The 19550-nt window shown below is 40.5% G+C and overlaps 1 protein-coding gene across 10 annotated transcripts in view; it reads right to left on the bottom strand.

The window, feature by feature from the left end:
- Positions 1-19550, bottom strand: part of sec31a (SEC31 homolog A, COPII coat complex component) — a 113923-nt gene that overhangs the window by 54233 nt on the left and 40140 nt on the right. For all 10 annotated transcript variants that reach the window (XR_015756981.1, XM_043695150.2, XM_043695188.2 and 7 more), the window contains exons 6-11: positions 11401-11541; positions 7291-7433; positions 6184-6283; positions 3954-4115; positions 2139-2291; positions 408-650 (exon numbers count right to left, since the gene is read on the bottom strand). Coding sequence is in view for 9 of the 10 variants with exons in the window: in XM_043695150.2 (XP_043551085.2) it covers positions 408-650; positions 2139-2291; positions 3954-4115; positions 6184-6283; positions 7291-7433; positions 11401-11541 (942 nt within the window). In the remaining variant the exon portion in view is untranslated. The remainder of the gene's footprint in view (positions 1-407; positions 651-2138; positions 2292-3953; positions 4116-6183; positions 6284-7290; positions 7434-11400; positions 11542-19550) is intronic.

The raw sequence follows: 19550 nt of genomic DNA, 5'->3' as shown, positions 1-19550 counted from the left end.
AGTTTATCAAATTGACTTAAATAAAGACATTCAAAATCACGAGAAATTTCAACAGAGTAGGTCAGGAGAAATGTCCTGTTGGATTTCGACCCAAGGGACCCTGATTTAAGATGACTGGTGAAAGAAGCAACAATGACAGGAGGAAATATTTCCTACACACCGAATGATTAGCATTTGGCATCCACTGCTTAAGAATGTGACAAAGTTAGATTCAATTGAAGCCTTCAAAACAAAACTGAATTCTTACCTGAACAACAACAGTGCCATCTATAAGGAAAGGACAAGGGAATGGGACTAGGTGGGTTACTCTTGCAGTGCGGTATTGATTTACCACTCCAAATAGGGTGCTTTCCTGGGTCAACCAGTTATGAAGCTATGAACTGTCTCAATTTAGTATTTCCCCTCACCTTTAAGAACCCCCAAACATTCTTCTCAAAGTCTGTGTGGGCAGCATTAACTTTGGACTGACAGTACTCCACAAAGCCTCCTGAATGTATGGTTGATTGCAATTCATTAGAACGGTTCACGAGTTCGGATTCTGTGACAACTTGGCTGACGAACACTTGGAAAGGAGCTTCTTGCTGCTGCTGCTGCTGCTGCTGCTGAGGTTGGGGCTTCACATTTTGGAACGTGACCAGTTTTCCTCCAAACTTTGTTTTTTTTTCAAATTTAATTGGAAACAAGTTATGCAATAGAGAAACAAAAAACAAAGAACAATTCAGCATGATTTCAATTTACAGCAATGTCAGGTACATAGATGTGACATATTGATCTACTAAATGTTAAAACTCTGATAAATTATTAAAAATAAATTACTGCACCAGCAACCAAGCATTCAAATACATGATGTCACAGTGATCGAAAGTGAGTAGTCAAGTTCAGACAGGAAGAGGAGAAGATCAGGTACTTGAATGTAACAGTGATATAAAATGGCACCTTGAGAGAAAGTGCAATCAAGTAACTTCGCTGTTGCTGAACACTATTGGCACTCAGGTACATATGGTAGGAGAATTTGAGGTTTCAACTGAATGAATGGTGAGTGTACCACAAATGCATTCAGTTTTACTGGAAGGTAAATGCTATGCTGGCCTTTAATTCAAGAGGATCTGAGTGCAGGAAAAAAATGTCTTGCTGCAATTGTATAGAACCTTGGTGAGGCAGCACCTGAAGTAGTATATACAATGTTGGTCTCCTTATGTAAAGAAGGCCATATCTGCCAATAGGAAGGTGCAAGAAAGGTTCACCAGACTAATCCCTGGGAAGGTACAATGGAAGAGAGTGGGCCGTCTTCCTCTTGAGTTGAGATGTGATTGCACTGAAGCATATGAAGTTGACACCTTGATATATTTCTAGTGACTAATGACCATCAAGGGATATGGGGACAGTACAACAAACTGTTGAAAGAAATGATCAGCCATGATCTAGGATGGTGAAGCGCACTCAAGGGGCTGAATGGCCTGCTATTACTCCTATGTCCTTTCATGGACTGATAGGATACGTCAGTGGCTGGGCATGTGTGTCTGCGTACTCGTGGGAGCTTCTGCAAACAGCAGACACAGAGTTAAAGTAAACGCTAGGCTATTAAGGACTGAGATGACAAGGAATTTCTTCACTCAGAGGATGGCGACTCTTTGGAGTTCTCCACTCCAGAAGGCTGGGAAGGGTCAGTCATTGAGTACATTCAAGACTGACATCTATTGATTCCAAGATATTAAAGACATATGGGAATAGTGTGGGAAAATGGCTGAAATTCTATCTCGATGCCATGATTGAGGTGAATGGCAAAGGAGGTTCAATGAGCTGAATGGTCTTGAGCTCCTACTTTCTAAGAACTTAGTATTTAAATTTATCTGAGATTTACCCAGTTATATCAGTGGTAGGTGTGCATGAGGATAGCAGATGCAGACAAAAGCAGCTTCATTGTAGCTGTTCCCACAGTCACACCTGGTCAACATCTATCATCTTAACGTTGCTCAAGAAGAATGAGATGAAAGATGGTGCTGTCATATTTTAGTTCATATTCTAAATAAGTGATTACCTTCTGAAGGAGGGTGCAGGGAAGTCAAAAGCAATAAATAAATAATCTAGAAAACTCAAGTTTACTTCTAACTCTAGATCACAAAGATTCCAAAACCTACAGCAAATGTAGCTCCTACAGGGCGGCGAATCCACTTGGGCGGTTTCTTCAGAGGCAGCACGGCACTTGGTTGTGCTATGGACTGAGGAAGTTGCAATGGAGGAAGGGTTTGTCCAGTACCAAATGGATCCAAATTCCCAAAAGAGGAGGAAATCTATATCCAAAAAAGCACAACATTTGTAGATAATAGATGACAGCTTCACAGAATTGTAATGGCGCAAATAGAGACTCTATTCAGTCCTTTGGGCCTGCACCAGACAGCGCCTAAAAAGTACAAGGGAATACTTAGTGGCAAAGGGACATCGCATCAGAATTCAGAGCAGAGTTTGCATTATGATCACTGCTGAAAACGGCAAATGTTCTTCGATTTGTCATGCTGGGTTTTTTTTTCCAGAACAGTTCTGACAGAAACTCTGCAACAGATTGGCTCCCTTGCCTACTGAGGAATAAACAGTGACCTTGCAGATCGTCTTTTTTCCTTATCCTCAGGAGTCCCTGATGATTCCCAGCACACCCTTGAAAAGCACACCCAACTTAATATACAGCACACATAAAAGCAAAAAGTGCTGGAGAAACTCAGCAGATCTGGCAGCATCAGTGGAGAGAAAGAAAAAGAGTTAATGTTTCAAGATCAATATTATTCTTCTTCAGGCCTAAAGAGCCATATTGGATCCAAAGTTTATTGTTTCGCTCTGCATAGAATCTGCCAGATCTGCTAAGTCTTTCAGTACTTCCTGTTTTTATTTTAGATTGCCAGCATAACCGCAACACTTTGTTTCATTAATCGACAGCTCATTGTGCCTCCTGCATAACTTTATCTCCAACAACGTGTCTCTTCTGCTGTCCTCACTTATTCTCCAACAGTTCACATCTCCAGTCCCAACATGACTTATAAACTTTACATTTATTTTGCTGCAATTAAACCAGGCTGAATACATGCTGTCAGGTTTGACCCCAGAATGAGCTTCCCGTCAGACTTTTGTGTCAACGTGAGTGAGATCCATTTCCAACTCAGCTCATCTGCTAAAGAAACAGACTTTCAGACCTTTGTTACCTCCACATCGTCTATCCAATGCATTCCCCCAATTTTACCCTCTCAAAACTTGCCCATGCTCCATCCTGTTCACCTGTCACAGCTCTGTTTGCTGACCTACGTGGAACCCTGGCCAAGCAATGTCTAAATTTTAAAATTTTAAAATTTTCAAATCACATTTTGGCCTTGCTTTATCGCTATCTCTGTAATCTCCTCCTGCTCCATGACCCTCCAAGATCTCTGTGCTCATCTAATTCTGGCCTCGTTAGCATTTAAAATTTTAATTAGTCTACCCTTCACAGTTGTGCCTTCAGTTGTCTAAGTTCAAAGTTATGGGATTCCCTCGCTGGACCACTTAACTTCTCTACCTCACTTTCCTCCTTTCAATGCTAATTCTTTGACCAGATTTTAGTCATCTGACCTAATATCTCCTTACATGCTTCAGTATCACATTATGTTTACTGACATTCTTGTGAAGTACCTTTGAATAATGTATTATGCTAAAGATTCTATTTAAATACTAATTGCTGTTGTCAGCAAACTGCACTGTCCAATGGAGGTTCGACTGATTTCCTCAGCTTCAAAGGGTGCATGCGTGTAGTTGTTTAATACTGTAGTCAAGACTTTGTTGTTGCCATTTTTGTCATGTTTGCTGCAAGCGTGTAAAGGCGAAGAATTAGACACTGCATTAGATACAGTGAAGAAACCACAGCAGAAATAATCGTGATGAAATTCACACAAAGAGAGATAAACCATCACCGCCTTTGTAAATAATTCATTTACATTGTCAACCTGTCGCTGCCTTTGAGCATCCTGATTCCCACCCATGAGAGAGTAGACGCTGATGTGACCATCAAATGCAGCAGCAGAAAGGATGGCAGGATTCCTGGGGCACCACTGAATGTCAAAGCACCATTGTGTAGCTGTTGGAAGCTCATATACAACCTGGTAACAGCCAAGAACAAGAAAACAAATAACCACAGGTTAATAGTTAGGATGGATAATACATGATTCAAATCAAGTCATACAGACAATGTTAATACTGAACTTAACTGTTCCAATTTGTTAAGTGTAAACAGAAGGCACAGACAAGTGCCATCAGCAATATAGCTGTGTACACATTGAACTGGTTGATTACAGAATTAATTCTGGATCAGAGCAACAGGATTCTCCACTAGACCTAATGTTTTCTGTGAGCTAGGGTGAGGGTGGGCAATCAAACAGAACAAACAATAGAGAAATAGGGGTCTTGCAGCTGCATAATATTATTTGGAATTAGGGAATATTAACACTTTTTATCAGGTTTTTGGACATGGAGTTCACTCAAAATGGGTCAAACAATTTAAATATTCTATCTATTCAAAGTCCTATTCTTGCTTCCAATTTTTTTTGTGCTTCTGCTATCATATTTATCTAAAAGACTCCTTGAGGGAGCCCATTGCATAAGGTGGAGACAGCTGAGTTTTGTTTTGAAATCCCTATCAATGACAAAATGGTAAAGGACAGCCTGTCAACTATCACAAGATCAATGGATAAAACCATAAAAGTCATGTCTAAAACATTTCACCTAATGCTTATGGAAACTTTATTTGATGACCTCTGGTCAGGTTTCTGCCTGCCTGAATAGCAAAATGGCTGTTCAAGTCATGACTGATGTGATTGTGATAGAAGAACACTATTTCACACACCCCCACTCCCTCATTCTTCTTAACCTGTGCACCTTTAACACTATTGACTGCACTTTCCTCCTTCATCTCTCTGTCATTCACAAAATAGGTGGAAATGTTCTTACCTGTTACAATTCTTATCTCTTCCATTATAATCAGAGAATAATTTGAATGTTAACTCCTCCTGCTCTCACACCGTTACGTCTGGTGTCCCAAGTATCCTTAGACCCCTCCTATTTCTCATTGAAATGCTGCCCCTCAGTGATGTCATTCAGAAGCACAGCGTCAATTTCCATAGACATGCAATGAACCCAGTCCAACCTCACGACCACTTGATGCAAATCTTCCACTGTCTGATATATCAAACTGATAACCCACCACTCAGTACCACAGCAGTAGAACTTCCTTCAATTAAAGGAAATTATAAATGGGAATGCCACTTTCATTTGTCCTGCTAGAAACATTGTTCCCAAGTCATTAACTCCATCCCTCCTCCTGGTAACTGAGAGGTCAAGGCAAACTGTTGGTAGAATTGGGATCATATTTGACTGGCTGTCCTTTATATCCAACCCTCCATAAGCTTGTTCAATCACAACTCTGCTGTTTGTGTCCTAGTTTGCACCAAATCACATTCAGATATCACTCTTGTGTTTACTGACACACAGAGATTCTCAGTTATCAAAGCTTGTATTTTAAACTTCCTCTTGGTTTTATGTCCCTCCTTAGCCTCATTCTTCTCATCTCTGTAATCTCCTACAGTTCTACAACCCTTTGAGATATCAGCTCTCCTCCCATGTTAGTCTCAAGTATCCCTGACTTTAATCACTGTGCCTTCAGCTCTCAAGGCCCTATGCTATGGAATTTCATCCCTTAACCTCCCCTTCTCCTTAAAAAGTATTTATTTGACCAGGTTTTTGGTTATCTATCCTAATAGCTTTTAATCTAGGCTCAGTGTCAAATCTTTATTTGCAATGCTCCTGCAAACTGCCTTGCGACAAGTTACTATGTTAAAGAAGCTATACAAGTGCACGCTGCAAGACAAATTAGGACACTCAATGAATACACATCAATTTTAATATTTAGTTTATTCTTGAGAAAAGAGAGCTCAAAAATTTCATATCAATACAAAGTTACGTGCAGTTCTACACCGAGCCCGGTGAAAAGTTAAGACTGAGTCAAGATTAAAATATTCCAACAAGGACAGGCTTAAAGGGATTATTATTGAAGTTGTTCAACCAGTCATCATCGTACTGAATGTTGCAGCAGGATCAACAGGTTGAATGGCTGACTCCTGTTTTTATGTCTCTAGAGTTGTGTTTTTCCTTTTCATTAAATATTTGGCTTACCTCTGCAGTATTGGGGTTCCAGCAAAGCATGCGATTGTCCTTCCCACAACTCAACAGTAGCTCCGGGTCCGCCAGGCTCCAGGCAATGGCTAAAATTCCTCTGCAAAACATATTTAAGTCACAATGTTAGCAAGAATGAAATGCTGCTCCTTAACTTTAAAAGAAAGCGTCAGATGTGAACAGCCCCCTTAGACCTCACTCTCACCCGCATTGCTATATCAATTGTACAATTCAGATTAGAGTGACAGGGAGCTATTTAACTCTGGCTGCTTCACAGCAAAATCTAATCAGATTCTCACATAATGTTGACATAAAAATCCTCAGCAGTACTGGAAACAATATCCTTTTGTAAAGTCTATGTAGAGTCCTGAACTGATCTGATGAAAGATTAGGAGAACTTCTAAAGATTCAAAAGCAATTTGTTATTTCACTGCAGCCATTTTGGGAACAGCAAAGTCCCACAGACAAGAATGAGATGAATGATCCAGTCATTCTGGTGAAGGACAGCAGGAGAACCCCACTTTTCTTTGAAATCTTTCACACGTTGTTTAATGAAGGATTTGGTTCACTAGTTTAGCCAAAGTAGCTGAGACAATGCTGCACTGAAATAACAGCTCGCACTATTGTGCTCAAGTCCCAAAGTGGCGTTTGAACTGTTGATTTTCTGACTTGGGCCAGAGTATTACCAATTGATCCAAAGTGAAACTTGGATGATCTAACAATAACCGACCGAGGAGAAAATAAGTAAGTGACAACCATCCAAGGTGGGGAGGAATCTTTTAGATGGCCATTCCATGGCGATGCACTCCATATAAATGCTGGACATTTTAGATGCATCATAAACTTAGCAAAGAAGGAACACTGCCACAAAAGGGGGAAGAATATGTAGTTTTGAAGCATTGAGGGAATTACAAGTAACCTTTGTATCAAAGAAGTATTCACAAAAGGCTGCATGATGTAGTTTCATTCCTTCTCTGTTAACTATGAAACATTTCAGAAAAGATTGAATGAATTAGAGTTAAGAAAATAAATGAATATCCCACTAAATCAAGATTAAAGAGAATAACGATGGCAATCCGACCGGTCTTTCTCTGCATTTAACTCTACCTTGTGTGGTTTTCCAGCACTCGCAAGGGAGATGTTGCGAACCGAAGATCCCACATCTGAATCACGGGCATTCGATCATCCTCTGATGCAACAGCCATCTGCGTGGCAATGTCAGGATGCCAGGCTAGTCCAGAGCAGTGCATCTGCCAACAGGAACAACACACTTGTGAAAAAGAATATAAATATTACTGGATTTTCTGTGGCAATGCTCGTAGATAATGTTATATGATCTGGCTTGTGTTGGGTTGAAGAACAGAAGGCGAGAGGGAAAAGGCAGAGTAGCAGTGTATAATGTAGAGGGAGACAACAAGTGTTCCCTTTCTTCATTCTACTTGTTTCCTTGAATTTTGGAAGCATACAAATATTTTTTGAGATAAAATGCAAAATAGGAATGGAATAATGGGAATTGGTTAACCTGGCTTCTGGGTACTTGACAACTCCCTTTGGCACAGAGGTCTACAGCATGGAAACAGGTCCTTCGGCCCAACGCACCCATACTGCCAAGTTTTCACACTTTAAACTCATTCCATTTGCCTGTGTTTGGTCCATATCCCTCCAGACCCATTCCCTCCTTGTACCTGCCCAAATGATTCTTAAATGACAAAATGGTACTCACCACGACCATTATCTCTGGCAGGCCATTCCAGATACTTACCACCGTGTGTGAAAAAAACTACCCCTCTGGGCCCCAATTAGTGAGTGAAAGGCAGGTACTTAAACAGGAAAAGGCAGTGTTATGCTGAAAGGGAGACAAGTGAAAGACAAAGAAAGGATAGCTGAAAGACCAAAAAACGGGGAAGTAATGGAGTGACAGAGCAACAAATGCACTGGAAACAAGGGAAGCTCCTGAGACCCATAAGTTTCAATTTACAATCCCAACCAGTATAAACATTGGGTGCTTCTTTCTCTGACTCATGTCTCACAAACTTGATTGAGTTTTTTGAAGAATTAACAGAGAGGATTGATGAGGGCAGTGAGGTAGATGTGATCTATATGGACTTCAGTAAGGTGTTCGACAAGGTTCCCCATGGGAGACTGATTAGCAAGGTTAGATCGTATGGAATACTGGGAGAACTAGCCATTTGGATACAGAACTCGCTCAAAGCTGGAAGATAGAGGGTGGTGGTGGAGGGTTGTTTTGCAGACTGGAGGCCTGTGACCAGTGAAATGCCACAAGGATCAGTGCTGGGTCCTCTACTTTTTGTCATTTACATAAATGATTTGGATGTGAGCATAAGAGGTACAGTTAATAAGTTTCCAGATGACACCAAAATTGGAGGCGTAGTAGACCGCGAAGAAGATACCTCACATTACAATGGGATATTGATCAGATGGGCCAATAGGCTGAGAAGTGGCAGATGGAGTTTAATTCAGATAAATGCGAGGTGCTGCATTTTGGGAAAGCAAATCTTAGCAGGACTTATACACTTAATGGTAAGATCGTAGAGAGTGTTGCTGAACAAAGAGACCTTGGAGTGCAGCTTCTTGGCTCCTTGAAAATTGAGTCGCAGGTAGATAGGATAGTGAAGAAGGCATTTGGTATGCTTTCCTTTATTGGTCAGAATATTGAGTACAGGAGTTGGGAGGTCACGTTGCGGCTGTACAGGACATTGGTTAGGCCACTATTGGAATACTGCGTGCAATTCTGGTCTCCTTCCTATCTGAAAGATGTTGTGAAACTTGAAAGGATTCAGAAAAGATTTACAAGGATGTTGCCAGGGTAGGAGGATTTGAGCAAAAAGGAGAGGCTGAATAGGCTAGGGCTTTTTTCCCTGGAGCGTCGGAGGCTGAGGGGTGACCTTATAGGTTTGTAAAATTATGAGGAGCATGGATTGGATAAACCGACAAAGTCTTTTCCCTGTGATGGGGGAGTCCAGAACTAGAGGGCATATGTATAGGGTGAGAGCGGATAGATTTAAAAGGGACCTAAGGGACAACGTTTTCACGCAGAGGGTGGTGCATGTATGGAGTGAGCTGCCAGAGGAAGTGGTGGAGGTTAGTACAATTGCAACATTTAAGAGGCATTTGGATGGGTATATGAATAGGAAGGGTTTAGAGGAATATGGGCCAGGTGCTGGCAGGTGGGACTAGATTGGGTTGGGATATCTGGTCGGCATGGACAGGTTGGACCGAAGGGTCTGTTTCCATGCTGTACATCTCTATGACTCTGAGACAGACAGAGAAGCAGCAAAGAACAAAATAAACCGAAGGGGAAAGCTAGAGAAACAGTCACACAAGGATATCAGGCTCAGGAAAGAGAGCAGCTCCATTCTTACATTTACCATGCACACCACCACTAAAAAGTAACTCTCAACTCCCATAATGCATATCAGGGGTGCTTTTCAAATAGGGAACATTCCCCACCAGTCATACAACTCAGAAAACTGTAGCCTGGCCTCCAGTGATGTTCCACTCAGTAAATCAGAGAACCAGAAACCACTGGTTTAAAGAGAATGGCAAAACAACCAACAGAGACAAAGTTTTTATTTTTAAACATAGTGGGTGGCTCGGATCTTAAATGCAATGCTGAAGGGCAGGCAGATTCAACTGGGCTTTCAAACGTAATTGTTGAGCACTTGGATAGAAACAATATCTGAAGGCTATAGGGAAAGAGCATAGGAGTGGGAGCACAGAATTTCTGTCGGAGAGGTAGCACAGGCATGTCAGGACAAATAACCTCCATTTTTGCTTCAATCATTCTAACATTGTATGCTAATCATAAAGAAGATGTGGCGAATTTTCTGGTTGTGCAGAGTTTATAGTGAGGCTCCTGGTAATGCAAATTTTAAAAAAATAACTAGATGATTGCAGACCCAACTATGCTCAGCCCTATCCAGGACAATTAAGTCCTTTTGATTGATAAGCCCACAGCCACAATGGTTCATCATCTCCATCAGCTGCTTAATGGCTGCAGTATGTATCACTTGTAAAATGCAAGAACAAGCCATGGCTTTTTTGACAGCATCTTCCAAACCATGAACTGTACCATCTAGGAGGAGGCAATGATGAAGTTTAAAGTGGTAATGTCAGTGGACTAGTATTTCAGAGACCTAAGCTAATGTTCCAAGGTCATAGATTCATGTCCCACAATAGCTGGTGGAATTTATATTCAATCGCTAGCTCTAGAATATAAATCTAGTCTTAGCTTTTAGCATAACCCTAAACCTATCGCAGATCCCAATGATATCATGGACTGTTCAAATTCCCATTTGGTTCATTAACTTCTGGAAAGGAAATCAGTTGTCCTTACCAGGCATGGCCTACAAGTGACTCCAGAGCCACAGCAACGGGATTGACTTTTAATTGCCTGGTGAGGTAGCCTAGCAAGGGCAATTAATGTGTATCTATGGGCAACAAATGATGGCCTTGTCAATGACAGCAACACCTATAAAAGGAATAAAGAAGGAACAAAGGCAGATGAGTAGGAAAACCAAAATCTGCAAGCTCTCTTCCATCAGTCCGTCTTGAAAGTGTATCAGTGTTCCTTTAATACTGGGTTAAAAGTCTGAAATTCCCTTTCTGACAGTGTTGTGGGTGGACATACACCATCTACTGCAATAAGGGATTGTCAACAAACACTGGCCTTTTGGGGTAAGGCCAACATTTCAGATGTGAATTAAGAATTTTCTAAACTTACACTGAAAATAATCACAATACTGTACAAGATTCTGTTTTGGAGTAAAACTCTGAGACAGTTGGAGTTGCTACAAGAAGGGTTTGTAAAATCTTATCTTATTTCCCAGGAGTTATTGTGTCATTATTTTCATATCCAAAATGTTATACGGAATTAAATGTTGGAGCAATCACAGCACATTTGTTTGTAGCATCTTTTCAGGTACCAACCTACGTATTGGCTGGTTTAACTTGCATAATGGCACAGTCATGCTACAACATGGTGAAGAACTTAATGTTTTACGGAAAATGGCCATAACAGAAAAGGGATATCTAGCAGAGGTGTAGGAAAACATTGGCAAGGTGAGGAACCTCACTTCAGATTCTACACAACCAGAAAATTCATTGCACTTTCTTTATGAATTCTAAAATTTTTGACTATAATTGAATAATGTTCCATACTACCCAAACATGTGTCTTCCTAAGAAAACTACTTACTCGATTGGTGTGGTCACTGACTTTCAATATTGGCTCATTCTTCCGCAGGTCCCAAACAACAGCACGACCGCTTGGAGTAGCTGAAGCCAGGATATGCTGTACTTGCCTATTCCAGGCAACACAACTAATGTCCTCAGGAGGCTAGAAAACAGCCAGGGAGAACCAAAGAAATCATGAAATATATTGTCACTTTCCACATCAGCAGCTCTATTTAATTAAGAACTATGATTTTGTGAAATTTGATTAATCTAAAATAGGATTTCAGTTAATACCATTTTATGCAGGATATACCAGATGAACAAAAGCAAACTGAAAGATGGAATTATGATCTGATAGTAATACCGGACAAATTAGATTTCACAGTGAAACCTGGCATGTGGACCATAAAATTTACCTTTGCAATTTTGGTTACTACCGTGGCAAGTCAGTGAAAATATATACAAATATATACAAGAGAACATATGCTATTAAACAAAATGCAAATATAAAAATAAATGCTTGGAACATCAACAGCAAAAAGATAGATTTAACTCTTGTTTCTTTTCAGAAACTCAACCCCAATGAAATATCACACCTATCTTCACTTTATAATTTCTTACTGAACTAACAAAAGTCGCATGCATTTCCTTTTTGTACATTCACCCAATTTGATTCTCTCAATTACTGTCTCTCCCCATCACACTGACAGGCTAACCTACTGACTTTTGCCTGCTTTGAGGCTGCTAAAACAGCTCAAGAGTTTGTAAAACTAAAATCTGTCTTCTACTGGAGTTGATAACTTTTTCTTAACTCAATCTGCTCATGACCTCTAGCCATTTGTTTCTGTAGGTCAAAAAATTCTACTTAGGAAACACTCTAGCAGTTATCTCCCTTGGTAGCTTGCTAGTCATTTCTGCCTGCTTTCTTGAAATGCAATATTGAACTCCCTGTTCAAAAACGGCTTTATCACCTTTTCTAAAAAGAAAGTCACTTCATTTTAACTCCATTTTAGAACTGGAGGGTGTTGGAACTTTTGACTAGAGATAACATTACGGCTGTACTTAGGGAGGATATTTCTAAGAATACGTCCAGGAAGTTATTTGGGTGGAACTGAGAAATAAGAAAGGGATGGTTGTCTTAATAGGATTGTACAGTAGACCCAGGTCAATGCTTCGGAAGTTTATGGGGTGGTTTGGTTCCTTTGTCTGGCATCGTGGGCGGCCCCTCATCAAACTTACTAAATTGCAGTTGCCTCAAGGAGGGGGAGGAGTTGATTTCCCAGACATCAGGAGGTATCAATTGAATTCCCTGCTGTTCCTTTGTCTGTGATTGAGTAGGTAACAATCCAAACTCAACATGACTGGATATCGAAGCCTCCCAGGCAAAGTGCCCTCTTATTAACCTGTTGTTCATGGATAAGATGAGGACAGTTATGGACCACTGCCGGAACCCCATTGTCATTAGTACAGTCAAGGCTTGGAGGGTGATGCGTCAGAGTGAGGGTTGTTTATCCAAGACTTCGCCACTTACACTTATAGTTGGCATGCCAGGGTTCGGACCAGGGATGATGGACTCAGGGTTCAAACTATGGGCAGCGAGAGGAGTTTCTAGTTTGGGAGACTTGTTTGAGGGGGAGGTTATGATGTCTTTTGAGCAACTGAGCCGTAAATACGGGTTGCCCAGCAGAGATCTTTTCCGTTTTTTTTCAGGTCAGGGATTTCATCCAGAAGAAGACAATGCTTCTCACTGAGCCCGATACAGAGAGGATGTTGCTACATTCCACAAGCACCCTTTTAGTTAGTGCCCTCTATCACCTGCTGGGTGGCAGGGCCTGCCAGATATTAACTGGTTATAAGAGGTCTGGAAGCAAGAACTAGGGGTGGTGATCTCTTCTGAAACATGGGAGAACATATGGAAGAATATTCGAAAGATCTCAATCTGTAATAGGACATGTGCTACGCAGTTAAAAGTTCTGCACAGGGCTCAACTGGTGAAGTTTAAAAAAGGGCATCTTCAGTGTGCCCTAAATGTAAAATAAGTGTAGGTACTCTTACCCATTGCTTCTGGACATGCCACAGGCTCCGTGTTTATTGGAGCGCTGTGGCGGGAGAGATAGGGAATGTATTGAGGACTGAAGTCAAAGTAGACTCGATATCTCTCCTCTTAGGTCTACCGAATTTACCATCTTTAGACAGGCATGGGAAGAAACTATTTAATATTCTTGCATACTGTGCACGGAAGAATATTCTGATGAATTGGGTGTCTGAGAACCCGCTGGACTTGCTGGGATGGCAGAAATTAATTATGGAGCACATTCCCTTGGACTTCTTTACAATCATGGTGCACCACACAACAGACCATTTTTATAAGACATGGCAGCCCTACTTGAGTTATTTGGATATAGATTTGTCAGTTATCTTAACTAGGGCATTTGTTTCACCAGGATGGTTAGATTTGTCAAGCCCTGGGCCCAGGAGGGGGGGGGCTCCTGAGTTAATACAGGTGTATATACAATGCTCCCGTTCCTTTGTTTGGGAGCTTTGCGCCGAGCATAGCTGTTCTGTAGTTTGTGTTTTTTTTTGCTTTTTCTTTTTTTTTGGTGTTGCTTTGCACAGAGTTAGGGTTTGTCTTGTATTATAGGGTAAGTTAGTAGATAGCAGTTGTATTGTAATTTGTGTTTTTTTCCTTTTTATCATACTGATATTTGTTATTGATTATATTTTTCAATAATTTTATATGTTTGTAAAGTTAAAAAAGTTTGCTAATAAATATATTTGCAAAAAAAAACTGTCTGACTGCTTTCATTGAATAACCGGATCAGAGTAAAGCAGAGCTGGGAGAACTGGCTACTCCCTTTCCCTTGTATAATTTGTTTTATTTTAAAAGCCTTTTGCCAGGTGCAGTACCGGTTAGCTATAATCAGATTGGCTCTAAAACCCATCCAAGCCCAAACAACTAGTGTTTTTACAACCTGCTGAGAAAGAAAACAAGGACATTACCTTGTTAAAGAAGAATCATCACCACATCGTGTTAAAGGCTTGGATGGAGAGGAATTTATTAAGTGTGTGTACAAGAAAATTTTCTGATTCAGCATGTGGGTGCACCTATAAGTGAAGGTACAAATCCTGATCCACTCTTGGGAAATAAGGCAGGTCATGTGACTGAGGTGTCAGTGAGGGAGCACTCTGGGGCCAGTGACCATAATTTTTATCAGTTTTAAAATAATGATGGAAAAGGGTGAAGTGGATGTAAAAGTTGAAGTTCTAAATTGGAGGAATGCCAATTTTGACGGTATTAGGCAAGCACTTTCAAACGTTGTTTGGGGGCAGATGTTTGCAGGTAAAGAGACGGCTAGAAAATAGAAAGCCTTCAAAAATGAAACGAGAGTCAGAGACAGTATTGCTCCTGTTAGGGTGAAGGACAAGGCTGGTAGGCGAGGGAATGCTGGATAAGGTTTTGGTCAAGAAAAAAAAGGAAGCATATGTCAGGTATAGATAGCAGAGATCGAGTGAATCTTTAGAAGAGTATGAAGGCAGTCGGAGTATACTTGAGGGAAATCTGGTGGGCAAAAAGGGGACATGAGACGGGGAGGGGGGAGATATTAAATGAGTATATCCATGTTTACTGTGGAGAAGGAAATGGAAGATATAGAACATAGGGAAATAAATAGCAATATTCTGAAAAATCAGGTGTACATAAGAACTCTGTGGGAAGTAAGGCAAGTGACTGCAGGGCCCCTTACTCATATATTTGTATCATTGGTAGCCACAGGTAAGGCGCTGGAAGACTGGAGGTTGTCTACCATGGTACTACTATTTAAGAAAGATGGCAAGGAAAAGCCAGGGAACGATACACTGGTGAGCCTGACATCTGTGGTGGGCAAGTTGTTGGAGGGAATCCTGAGGAACAGGGTTTACATGTATTTGGAAATGCAAGGACTGATTACGGATAGTCAACACGGCTTTGTGCTTGGGAAATCATGTCTCACAAACTTGAGTTTTTGAACAAGTAGAGAAGAGTATCGATGAGGGCAGAGCAGTGGACGTGATCCATATAGACTTCAGTAAGGCCTTTGACTAGGTTCCACTTGGTAGACTGGTTAGCAAGGTTAGATCACATGGAATACAGGGAGAACTAGCCATTTGGAGACAGAACTGGCTCGATGTAGAAGATAGAGAGTAATGGTGGAGGGTTGCGTTTCAGACTGGAGGCCTGTGACCAGTGGAGTGCCACAAGGATCATTGCTGGATCCCCTGCTTTTCGTCATTTATATAAATAATTTGGATGTGATAATAGGAAGCATAATTAGTAAGTTTGCAGATGACACCAAATTTAGAGATGTAATGGACAGTGAAGAAGGTCACCTCAGATTACAACGGGATCTAGATCAGATGGGCCAATGGGCTGAAGAGTGGCAGATGGAATTTAATTCAGATAAATTCAAAGTGCTGCATTTGGAAAGGCAAATGAAGGCAGGACTTCTCCACTTAATGATAAGGTCCTGGGGAGTGTTACTGAACAAAGAAACCTTGGAGTGCACGTCTGCAGTGGAGTGACAGGTGGACAGGATAGTGAAAAGGCATCTGGAATGCATTCCTTAATTGGTCAGTGCATCGTGCATAGGAGTAGGGAGGTCATGTTGTGGCTGTACAGGACATTAGGAGAAAGTGAGGACTACAGATACTGGAGCTCAGAGTCTAGAGTGTAGTGCTGGAAAAGGCTACTCTTCCTGTGGGACATTGGGCAACTTTCATAATATTGTATGCAATTCTGATCTCCCTGCTATAAGAAAGATGATCACATGCTAAGCCCTACGATTTTTCCACTTGTGACCATAGTGGAAGAAAAACTATCAACGTAACAATATGGTTTTGAGAATGCTACTGTTACAGAAAAAGTGATACAAATACATGCTTATTCTACTGAAACAAAGATGTGTGATATCCTTTTTGAACACTTCAATCAAATAGAAAAAAGTTCTTAAAATATACAGGACTTTTAACACAGAAGACTGAAGATATTACCTCCTTCTATTGAGCAACATGCTTAGCTTTTACTTAAAATGCAGCCAACTAAAGCTCTGCTGTGTCAAGGTTTTCTGCATAGAAGACACTTGCAATTATCTGAATATTTTGTGAAAGTTTTGTAAAAGAGTTTGCAGACTTGTGCACATAAAACCAAAGTTTACTCCCTCCAAGAGAATGGAAATGCAATGTTCAAAAAGATTTTCCAGCTTCATCAGGGAACAGCTTTATTCCATTACCACCACTGCCCCTCCACATAGACATATGTTCATTTTGTTATAAACCAATCTAAATTAGTCATAGTCCTATCTTTTTGAAATAGATCAGAAATAATAATTTATTTCCTGCAGTTCACTTTAAATGGTCCATTTTATGCAGGAATCTGTATTTAAAATATTCAGAAGATGGTATAGCACAAGTCATAAGCCAAACCCTTCATTGCTACAATCATGTAATCGTCTTAAGACGACACATCCAATGTTAATGACTTGCTGTAGTTAACAAAAGCCCAAATAATGTTGAAATCAGAATTATTTTATGCTCAGCTCACCTGTAGAATTATTCAGATAGTACAGGGATGTGACTGGATATATTTTTAAGATTGAATTTTTAAAAACTAAGTTCAATTACGCCACAAGTAAATAATAAATTCACAGATACAGGGCAAAAACTTCAACTTTGTGATGTCCTTAGCTAACAAAAAATACCTATCAGCTCTGAAAGCTCCAATGTATGCAGTATCCACAGATCTTTGGGCAGTGAGTCATAGATTTTTATCACTGGCGTTGAAAAATGCCCTATCTTTCTCCTAAGCAGCTTAGTTCTTATTACGCATACTTATGTCTGACTTGACCAGAGGAAGCAGTTTTCTTCCTACCCATATTTGCAAATTATTTAAATATTTTAAACGATTCAATCATATGACTTAATCTCCAGTATTAAATACAAACCAAGTGTAAGCAACGTATCCTTGTAATTTAACTACTTTAGCACAGTTATTTTTCTGATGAATTAGCTCTGAATCTCCTCCAAAGACAACGTATTCTTTCTGAGGTGCAATAACCAAGACCAAGTGTAATTCTCTGGTGGAGCCTGCAAGTGAAGTAAGAGACACACCTATTTCCTGTTTCTCCCATGTCACAGTTGCATGAAACCACATTCCTCCATCATCTCATTTATCTGAATAGATTATAAAAGGATTTTCTGTTACTTTTGATAAACCTTGTATAGGTTTCCATTTTCTTTTTTGCAGATTATAATTTTCTTTGCGTTGTTGTTTTGGTATGTTGGATTTTGTTTTTTTACTGCCCTTGTGCAAGCTTTTGTTTTAACTTGATATTGCTCACTATCTCATTTGTTGCCCATAGTTCCTTTTAGGGGTTAATATTGCAGAATATATTCCAATAACACCAGCAGTGTGGTTTCGTGCCACAATATAATTGGTTTATTATTTTGCTTAATATAGATTTAAAGTTTAATTACATTTTTAATATTAGTTGATAAATTTAAATTTCAGTCACAATGTGTTTAGATTATTGTTCAAGGTAACAAATAAAAAATTATCAAATCATGCAATCATGTAGTGTGGAATGAGGCCATTTGGTCCATCAATACTGTCAGTTTATTCAAAGTATAACTCTTGAAATTCTTCTCTTCCAGGTGTGTATCCAATTATCAATTTGCATTCATCACCATAATTGGCAGTGTTTCCATACACTTATTGCATAAACATGCTTTCTTTGGTTCTTTTCCTAATCACCCTTTTGCTCTCCCTGCTAGTTATCAACACTACAGCCATTGCAAATAATTTCTCTATTTACAGGTAGTTCTCCAATAATACGTATTTACTAAACGCTATTGGGTTGTAACATGATTTGTGAACTGCAGACCTTTTTGTATTAAAGCAAACTCCCGTTCGCTATGATTCCATCGCTGGCACTAGCTGAACAGCAAAACCCAGCCTCAGGACCCTATATCTGTAAAATGCAAATTCAGTGTGTTCAGCTAAAACAGGAATGTAATCAGCTCTGCAAGCCTTGAAACGTAGCTTGAAACTAGGAATTTTAGCCTGCATTTAGAAGGAACTTTATTTCAAACCGGGGGTAGTGGTGGGAGAATCTTGAGGACTGGATTTTTTTTTTAGATTACTTACAGTGTGGAAACAGGCCCTTCGGCCCAACAAGTCCACACCGCCCCGCCGAAGCGCAACCCACCCATACCCCTACATTTACCCTTACCTAACACTACGGGCAATTTAGCATAGCCAATTCACCTGACCTGCACATCTTTGGACTGTGGGAGGAAACCGGAGCACCCGGAGGAAACCCACGCAGACACGGGGAGAATGTGCAAACTCCACACAGTCAGTCGCCTGAGGCGGGAATTGAACCCGGGTCTCTGGCGCTGTGAGGCAGCAGTGCTAACCACTGTGCCACCGTGCCGCCCACTGATTTCTGGTCAGTCAGATCGCGCACTCTCTGATGACGAGCCTTGTGAAAGGTACAGTGCTGTAGTCAGTGACTTTAGTGTTAAAGTGTTAAAATTACCTTATTATTGATTAAAATATATGACTTAAGCATTTACTTAGACTGTGTTATTGTTTGTATTTGGCTAACTACTGTTTTTGTTTCAATTATTACTGATATTTTTGGTAGTTTGCCCCAACCCTGTTTTTCCCACAGGCGCCATTATTTCTATTGCATGATTTTCTGTAACACGGTGATGCACAAGAACACAGGTACTGCATTATAGGAGAACTACCTGCATTCAGACTAAACTCTTCACCATTTTAATTTCCTCTATTAATCATCCCATCACCTTGTAGACAGTCTGGCAGTGCCAGGCAGGTTACGGAGGAGTCCCCTGAGGCTATCTTGCTTAGTAACGAGTTTTCCAATTTGGATAATGATGGGGGCGATGATTTCTCAGAGGAATGTAGTAAGAGCCAAGTTTACAGCATCACATGTTGCTCAACTGCACAGGTATACGGGGAGGTGGGATGAAGGAGAGTGGAAGGACAGTATGGTCGGAGATTCAACAGTGATGGGAACAGAGACATCTCGCCAAGAGAGTATGTTGTCCTCCTGGTTCCAGACTCAGGAATATCACAGAGCTACTGCAGAACAATCCTTTGGGTACGGTAAACAG

Source organism: Chiloscyllium plagiosum, unplaced genomic scaffold (genome assembly GCF_037043375.1).
Source record: "Chiloscyllium plagiosum isolate Xiang-an unplaced genomic scaffold, Cpla_swu_hap1 HiC_scaffold_1, whole genome shotgun sequence".
Classification (NCBI taxonomy): domain Eukaryota; kingdom Metazoa; phylum Chordata; class Chondrichthyes; order Orectolobiformes; family Hemiscylliidae; genus Chiloscyllium; species Chiloscyllium plagiosum.
Note: the sequence above shows the minus strand (reverse complement) of the source record. Positions and strands in the feature narration are given on the sequence as shown.